At 42.8% G+C, this 9792-nt stretch overlaps 1 protein-coding gene across 1 annotated transcript in view; it reads right to left on the bottom strand.

Moving 5' to 3' along the window:
• Positions 1-253: 253 nt before the first annotated feature.
• LOC128695208 (transcription factor Sox-2-like) overlaps positions 254-9792 on the bottom strand; it is a 13943-nt gene continuing 4404 nt past the window's right edge. Inside the window, exons 2-3 of the mRNA XM_053785726.2 lie at positions 1739-3714; positions 254-1422 (exon numbers count right to left, since the gene is read on the bottom strand). Of these exons, the coding sequence (XP_053641701.1) occupies positions 2620-3714 (1095 nt within the window). The 3' untranslated portion in view covers positions 254-1422; positions 1739-2619. The remainder of the gene's footprint in view (positions 1423-1738; positions 3715-9792) is intronic.

Genomic DNA, 9792 nt, shown 5'->3' on the forward strand with positions numbered 1-9792 from the left:
TCACCAATGTGTTTTGGTCAAGTGTCGTAATTTTTCTCAATAATTTGTAATTTTTATTTTATCTGCTATTTAAAATAACAGTAATAATAATTACTATTATTGGTCATACAGTGCATAGGGAATAGGAGGCAATCAGGCTTTGATCCAAGGATGTGGAGGGCAGCTCCAATTCTTTCGATCAAGAGCCCTTTTTATCAACCACAATTCCCCCCCCCCAAAAAAAAAGTGGTAAGGATACTAACAAACAACAACAATCACTTGAAACATATAAAAATTTATTTGTGAGCCCCAGGGAGACAGTGCCACAACTGGCACTGCCCCGGGCACTGCCTCTACAAAATATAAAAAAAGACTGTATTGAAGAAATGCCTTGTGGTATAACTGTACAGGGAATATCTTGGTATAACTGTACAAGGAATATCTTGGTATAACACTATGTACAACAATAAAACAGCTTTTATTCCTGGCAGAAGGAAAAGATCAGAAATAAAAACAGGGGAGAAAAAAATTTAATAAAAATATTCACGAAACCGAGAACGGTAAAAAAAAAAAAAAAAAGACAGGAAATTTTAAAAGGCAGGAAACCTCCCGAAATCCAAAATAATTTAATAGGTTTGTCACTGAAAATAATGAGATCATATGTGAAGATTTCTGATGTTCGTAGTTCTTTCAAAACAAAAAAAAAAATCTGTCTTAGAGCTATAGACTTTGACAAGTTTTGAGCAACTATATTTTTTTTGCTTTTATTCTTAATAATATATATGCAAATTATTCATAATGTACAGGAATTTCCTTCTACCGATTCAAAAATTTCTATAAACTTTGAAAGAGTAAACATAGCGAACATTAAATAAACATTATTAAACGTCCCCCAAAATAAAACATGACAAAATATTTGACATGGTTATTACTAAGAAAAGTAATATTGGTGTACTGACTAGAATTCCAAAGACAAAAACAAAAAAAAGAAAAAAAAACCTGCCATGTTTTCCTATTAGCCTCGTCAATACTCCATTAAAAAGTAGCGACGTTGTAAACATCAGGTAACATTAGCAACCGGTGACATGATCAACAGGTGATGTCATCAACATCAGGTGGGTTGTAAACACAGTCAGTCCAGTGACATCATGTAAGTACTTCAAAATAATACCAACTGGCCATCACCAGCGAGTTCTTCGCCAGTGACTTGTCAAATTCTCATATCACAATTTTCCCCCCCATCAACCCCTTCAAAATTATCCTCAAAGAACAATGTGGAAAACAAAAAGGTAATCATACTATTGTTTAAATTACTCTGGGAGAACGTAAATATGTCTTGTAAGATGGTTTATTGTACTAATGACGTCACTGGAGCTTGATCCAATGCCCGCTGGGGAAGCAAAATGGCTGAGGAGTCAGCACGCCTTCGTCTACGGCTCAAATCTGAAACAAAATGAAAAGGCAATGGTTATCTTACGAATTAGTCTCAAGGATTCAATAATATACTGGATAAAGTAATGGATAAAAGATCTGAACCATTTGAGTGAATTGCTAAAAACATAATGGTTAATTTTGCAACTATCCATTAACTTTGAAATATGAGGAAGCGTCTTTCTGGAACAGTTACCAAATATTCGCTACCTGAAGATGGTCCAAGAGCACTCGAAACGTCGTTTGGCATCGTGATTTTAATGTTAAGCAGAAAATAAGCCAGTTGTCAGCAAATGTTAGAAAATAAATTGATAAAATTAGTGTTTACCTATTCAGTTCAACAAGATGAACATAGTCGTCAATTCAAGAACCAAGAACTGAAGATGTGGCTCAAAACTTGTGGCTGTCGACTTCGTCTCTGCACTGTTGTCGACTGGTATCCCCTGCAGTACACTCATCCTGGTATTCCTTCGTCTTCCAAAACGTTCACACATCAACCTGCATCATAGCCCGGTCTTTCCTTGACGTTCGTCCATGTTGCAGTGGCAGTCACGAAATGTATAGTCTCTTAGGGACCTTTGTTTATCTCAGCTTCTTCAACCAATTTCACTATTACGATCAATATACACCTTTTGTCTCTCCCAAAAAATAGACTGTTGTTCTGGAGACCCGAAGCTTTCTCTGTCCTTTCAGTTCGTAAGAACTACACAACTTCAAACCGTCCACTTACACTTACATACGACAAAAGAATCACAGAAAGCCTCTCTCTAACAATACGGTTAACATGACTTACACTCAATGGTTGTTCTTTTCCACGAGAGAAACATTAGAGCAAACTGTAGATGGTTGGCAGCTGAGGCTAGTAAATTTGACATCACCGAGATGATTTTTGTGCACCATTTTATTGGCCAGACTGCGTTAACTGCGACTGGCTGGCTTAAATCTTTAGTGGTACTGCTGAAAATATTATTAGGAAACAATGGTTGAAGGCACTGGCACCGTTATGGACGCTTTGAAAGCTTGGCTAGGACTTTGGTCCCGATCCAACATGTCTCTCGTGTACAATACTATTGACTTCACTAGAGTACAGTAAGTCTATGTTGGACAGATAATTCTGTCTTTCGTTGTAAACACGAAAGAATATATATATATATTTATTTCAATGTATATAAAAATCAACACTCGTTGCAGTACTCCCAGACTCCCTGCCTATAGCAGAAAGCTACTGGAACCAATCCACGTGTGGGAGAGACCGCAATCTGACAAAAGGTGATCAGTTTCCTCAGTCATGCTGGAAAAGTCGAAATGGGACCCCGAGCTTGTGCTGACGGCGTCGAAGTCAATATCAGCAGCATCAAGGGAATCCAAATCCATCTTTATGTCAGAAATGGGAATGAAATCTGTGATGTTGTACAAGTCGTCCAGAGTGGCGTGTTCCACCGTCTGTTCATTGGAAAACTCATGTGAACTTTTCATTTCTGTTTTGATCTCTGTCTTAAAGTGAGGTGTGGTTGGAGATTCACTTACGGGAGAGCAGAGACCAGGCGACGCTAGACTCTGTGGAGTGTAGACGGATTCGTAAAGATCTTCCGGTTCCTGCTTTATTATGCTGGGACTGGAGTGTGTGTTGTGGATGGATGTGTGATTGTGTGTGGTCAGAGAGTTGGAACTGGTAGATGAAGTGGTTGAATGGTACTGGGAGGTGACAGAAGGGTTATAGGAGAAGGCTGGCTGGTCTTCGTACATTGAGGCACTCTCGGGAGAATCTGGGAGATCACATGGAGGGCTGTCGGGCACTTCTGGGGGGGACTGTGGGGTTAGTGCCATGGCACCATTCTGAGGCATCCTATGAGACCTCTTGAAGTCATCGTCGATGGTAATCTTAATGCCCAGTTTGTTGTGATCGACATCGAGACCATGAGTATGAGTGATGCGTGTGTTGCTGATCATATTCACCACATTCTTGGCCCGGTCCTTGGTCATGGTGTGGTCTTTGGCCTTCCCGATCTTTCCCCCATTCTTCTCTGTCACGCCTTTCAGCTGGGCTTTCTGTCCCTTCTTACGTGGGCGGTATTTGTAGTTGGGGTACTCGCGCATGTGCAGCTGCTTCAGACGCTCAGCTTCGTCACGGTAGGGCCTCCGCTGCTCCTCTGAAAGCAGCTTCCAGCGGCGTCCCAGCTGCTTGGAGATCTCCGCGTTGTGCATGTCAGGAGCGAACTTGATGATCTCCCGCCTCTCCATCTGTGACCACACCATGAAGGCGTTCATTGGCCGCTTGATGTGGTTGGGCGGATGTTTCTTAGTCTGGAAAAGACAAAAATAAAGATTTTTAGACTGAGCAAAAAAAAAAAAAAAATATATACAGCTTCTTTAAATGTCCTTTTTTAAAGCTAGAAATTTAAATAAAAATAAGTGGAAGTGGAAATATAAGTTGCAATTACGTGTTATTTTCAGATTAATTATACATAATATATAAATGTACTCAAAACAAACACACACACACACACACACACACACACACACACACACACACACACACACACACACACACACACACACATATATATATATATATATATATATATATATATATATATATATATATATATATATATATATATGTCGTGCCGAATATGTAAAACTGGTCAATTAGCAAGAACTCATTTAAAATTAAGTCCTTTCTGAAATTTTCTTTTATACGTTTAAAGATATATTTTTTTCAATAATGTTGATGTAAAAATTTATAATTTTGCACCAAAAGGAACTTAGAAAACTTACCTAACCTTATTATAACAAGAATAATTTATTTTAGCCTAACCCAACTAAATATATTTTAGATTTGTTTACAGTAATTTAATACTAATCAAACACAGTGAAATATATTTTTTTCGTTAGGTTCAGAATTATTTTGGCGAAATTATTGCATACACAAATTTTCGCTTGTCCTATATGGCAAGATGAGCGTTGCTATTTAAGCCAAGATCGCAAGTTCTGCCTATTCGGCACGACATATATATATATATATATATATATATATATATATATATATATATATATATATATATATATATATATATATATTACAGTTTTGTAAAGCCCATTTGTAAATTTTTAACAAAATTATTCATCTTCACTACTTCCAGATCTGGGCAAAATATTAATTAGCGATAGTTCCAAATTGAAAAAAAAGTCCCCTCCCCCTCCATTAATAATTGTGTTGACGTGTGCTCCCTGCCCCAGCCCATGGTTGCCACACACACTGTCATCTCCCCTTCCCTCTTCCCCCTCCTCCCACCTGCCAATCACGAGCTGTCATCACAAGGACTGACACACAGGAGCAGATGGCGAGGGGTCCCTAACCTCACCCCTCTCCATTCCCAATACTCCTCTTCAAGGCAACCTGTTGTCAGGGTCACTGCGAATCTTCTATACGTCACCTCCACCACCGGTGCACTTCCCTCATGGGTAGTGTTTCTTGATGCTGGTGAGAGGGGCTCTTGAGCTAAAGCAGTGAACCTGTTTTCCAATTCTTCAAGACTACGGTAGTCTTCACCAACTTCAAGGCTGAGGGACAGATTACCTCGTCTTTTGCATATAGTTCTGCAGTCTTCCCATTATGTCCTTGAATTTGTACTGATAAAGCCACTGGATGGCGAAACGTTTACAAATAAAGTCACCCAGATTTTTCACATGTGTCTAAGTCTTCCTTTCTCCCCAGGTGCTGTATTACCCTCACGGGTTTGGCACTTCCCCCATGAATGTAATAATACTGAACACTGACAGATACAGAGAAAGACCCAGCATGTCTATCACAGCTACAAAATACTATATGCACAAAACACACACAATGCGGGGACACACACACACACACACACACACACACACACACACACACACACACACACACACACACACACACACACACACACACAGTTATCAACGAAGGCTTTATCCCTAGTCCTCCCTCCTGCTCCTCTTCCTCCCGAGAGCGAGAAAGGGGGAAAAAATAAGGTGGGGAAGTAGTTGAGTTTCGTCCTTGTTCCAGCACCCAAGAAGTGTGTCACTACGGCCGACAGATACACGCGCCGACGCAGGCTTCACCCTCGGGAACACGCGAGCGACTCCACACCCATTCCACTGACACGCGAGATTCAACAAGAGGCGTACCCTGTGTGTGTCAGCCTCGCGTCATTCTATTTACACAACTTGGGATAACACAAGTGCCTTGTTCCATAAGTAAAACCATCAAATGGTACAATTAAAGCCTTGTCATATCTCCATGCATCAATCATGAAGCAGTAATCAGCGGAGAAACCTGTATACTACAGCCGTTTTCCCCCAACAAAAAAAAATATATTCACCATCATTCGTTCAACAGCAGTCGTGCCAGAGGTGCACAAGAATCACACTTCAAACGACCCCCTGTGAAATGAAGAGTCATCATCCTAGTTGATCAGGCCCTGATCCATCGGGAGGCCTGGTCATGGACCGGGCCGCGGGGGCGTTGATCCCCGGAATAACCTCCAGGTATCCATCATTCAAATTGCTCATTGAATATCTTGTAATGTTTGAATATCTTGTAATGTTTGAATATCTTGTAATGTTTGAAAATAATTTAGAAGGGGGGACATTTAAGCCACCTGCCCGACTCGGCCAAGTAAGCTAAAGCTCCGCTGATCTGGTTATAGGAGTAACACTCGTGTTAAGAGACATTTTTACCCTTCTAACAAACAAAACACCACCACTATTATCGCTACCACCACCACCATTGCCACTACCACCATTCCAACCACCAAAGCCGCAGAGACGGGATATAAAATACATAACTCTCAAGCAACAGCGACACATACACCTCAACCGTGACGGGAACTTGACCTCAATCTTCCCTACGTGTAGAACTTATTATTGAGCGAGTTTTACTTTGGGGTACGACAGAGGGGATTGATATAAGAGCAGCAATAACTTAAACCCCTCTACCTTCGCTCTTTTTTTCTCTCATGATTCAGAACTCCTTCTCTCTCCCTCTCCATACCAGTCCACTAACACACAACTCCACTGAAGTACAAGCCCACTGACCTGAAAGCTGCCACGGAGACTCAGTAAAGCAATTGCGTAGAAATAGTTTCAAATAAATGGACCCGATTTGAATATATATACTGCTTTGAAATCGAGTCCATCATTTTGAAACACCCTGAAAGAAACCGGTTCGACAGGCGAGTGCAAAAAATCCAATATAAACAGTGTGTCGCCTAAGAGTAGTACAGTAGCTCTACTGTAATATTCTTGTGATAAATCAGAAGACCTACTGCTGTGTCCTAACTTTCTTGACAGGGTTCTGCATTATTTTGCTCAATTAAAAGAAAACCCCATCACTGCCCACTCCAGTTGCTTCCCCTCACAAAGACCCCTCAGTTACCTTCGGACCCCTAAGGTACCCTCGGACGCCTAAGGTACCCCTCGGACCCCTAAGGTGCCCATCGGACCCATCGCAAGGGGTAACTAAGGGAAACAGGATTAGTGTCTAGTGACGCAGATTACCTGACGCAACTTGACAGGTTGTGAGGAGATAATTGTTCCCTGGAATATTACGGCGAGACCACAGTCCCCTTCCCAAGTGACGATGAAGGGACACACAGGAGAAGTGATGCTGGTGGTGAAGAGGATACAGTGGTGATAGGAAGTGGTGATGGAGATAGTAAATCATGACTTGAAGTGGTAGCGTTGAGAAGTGGCGTAGTAAGAAGTGGTGAGGGGAAAAAAGGGCGAAATGGTGGTGGCTGGAAGAGGTAAAGATGGTTAGAAGAGAATTGATGGTAATGGGGTGTAAATCTGAAGCTGGGCAGATGAAGTGGGAGGCGGGGAGTATGCTCGAGACACACACACACACACACACACACACACACACACACACACGTCAGAGAGGGAGACTGTTGTTGCTGCTGCTGCTGGTAGGGGAGTGGTAGTTGTGGTTATTGGTGGTAGTGGTGGGGTAGTAGTGGTAGTGGTACTGGTGAGCGTGCAAGAGCAAGCTCCACCTCCCAGGCAGGAACCACCCACCAGTACCAGGAAATGCCTGCAGAAGACACTGACGGTGAGTCATGTTATCAGCAACAAGAAGAATAACAACAACGAGAACAGAGACCCAAGGGTCACAGAGCGTAGCAACGACAGGCGTGTCGTGTGTGTGTGTGTGTGTGTGTGTGTGTGTGTGTGTGTGTGTGTGTGTGTGTGTGTGTGTGTGTGTGTGTGTACACACACCCGTGTATACTCTCCTTGTAAGAGAGCAAGAGGTCCTTATTAATCTCTCGCTATCAGGGCGTATTTTGTCCGTCGGTAAGAATCAGAAAAAAATATACCTTGATTTTTGGACTGCGCAGTGGTTTATTATATATACATATGCGTAGGGATTGAACAACAGCCTGGGAATTAGAAGAGGTAAAGGGGAATATTCTTTGAAAGCATTGAATCAAGAGCCATGCGATCAAGGCGGTCCACTGGCTCACCGATCCAATGGCTCACCGGTCCACTGGCTCACCGGTCCACCCAGTGAAAAATCAATATCACATTATAAGATGTGCCGCCAGCTGTCAGTGGTTGGTCATATAGAGAGAAGCGAGGTGGGGCACCGATAACAGTTAAGTGTGGGGGGAAAGGGGTGGTTGGGGTGGAAGAGGGGGGAGGGAATACAGCAGCCCAGCAACAAGGAGTGGGGACGTGGAGGGAGGGAGGGAGAGAGACATACCTCGGCGGGTACCTCCCGGTGAGGGATAACTAAGGAATGAGCACACACACACACACACGGGGCCAGGAGCTATGAATCGACCCCTGTAACAACAAATAGGTGAATACACACACACGCACACACACACACACGCACTTGATAAAGCACGTCAAGAAACTAGAGAAAGTACAAAGGTTTGCGACAAGGTTAGTTCCAGAGCTAAGGGGAATGTCCTATGAAGAAAGATTAAGGGAAATCGGCCTGACGACACTGGAGGACAGGAGGGTCAGGGGAGACATGATAACGACATATAAAATACTGCGTGGAATAGACAAGGTGGACAAAGACAGGATGTTCCAGGGAGGGGACACAGAAACAAGAGGCCACAATTGGAAGTTGAAGACACAAATGAGTCAGAGAGATAGTAGGAAGTATTTCTTCAGTCATAGAGTTGGAAGGCAGTGGAATAGCCTAGAAAATGACGTAGTGGAGGCAGGAACCATACACAGTTTTAAGACGAGGTTTGATAAAGCTCATGGAGCGGGGAGAGAGAGGGCCTAGTAGCAACCGGTGAAGAGGCGGGGCCAGGAGCTAGGACTCGACCCCTGCAACCACAAATAGGTGAGTACAAATAGGTGAGTACACACACACACACACATCCAAGCCCTAACTCCCCTCTAAACTCTAGCACAATAACTTATAGCCAACCACACCCTACCCCACATCCTCTCTCCCCCAAACCCCCATTACTTTCTTCCCATTACCCACGGGCAAAGGACAGGTAAACCAGGACATGCGGGTTATTTGTGTAGAATATGGTACACAAACTAGACTTCATGTGGGGCGACAGCACAGAAATGAAGGGATTCTTAAATGCAGTGCAATGGGAGAGGCAACTGGAAGCCAAGACACAGAATGAGATGGAGTATTTGAGACTGATATAGCATCCAAAGCTAGATCTAAACTAAACGATATCGTACATCCAAACCAGAAGGAAAAACAAACAGGCAGTACAGCAGGACGACGGAGGAGAGCTCGCACGAAATGACCAAAAGTTTGTAAGGAGTTGAACTCCAAAGAAAACTAGGATTTTCTCAAGAAGTGTGAGCAATACCCGAGACTCAGAGTATACCAAAGAGTACCGGACACACTACACACAACACGAAGAGTACAGGACACACAACATAAAGAGTACAGGACATACAACACAAAAAGTACAGGACACACAACACAAAGAGTACCGGACACAATACACACAACGAAAGAAGTGATGAAACTACTGAGTGATCTGGATACCTCAAAGACAACGGGACCTGACAGTATTTCTCACTGGGTTCTGAAAAGAAGGGAGAGAAGCACTGTGTGCACCAGTCTATAAGTCAACTGACACGGGGGCAACTGCCTCAGGTAATCCTAGTATTTGAGAACGGGGAGAGACAGATATCAAGCTACAGACGTGTCACTGACACGCATGCTATGCGGAGTGAAGGAGATGGATAATCCTAAGAGTGATGGAGCATCTGGAAAGGAGCGGTATCGTGAACAACCAGCACAGTCTTAGAAATGATATATCCTGTTTAGCAAACTTGCACGAGTTCTAGAAGATAACAAAAAATGAGGCAAGAGAAGTGGACTGCATATTCTCGGACTGTAAGAACGCA

This window comes from Cherax quadricarinatus, chromosome 35 (assembly GCF_038502225.1).
Source record: "Cherax quadricarinatus isolate ZL_2023a chromosome 35, ASM3850222v1, whole genome shotgun sequence".
NCBI classification, from domain to species: domain Eukaryota; kingdom Metazoa; phylum Arthropoda; class Malacostraca; order Decapoda; family Parastacidae; genus Cherax; species Cherax quadricarinatus.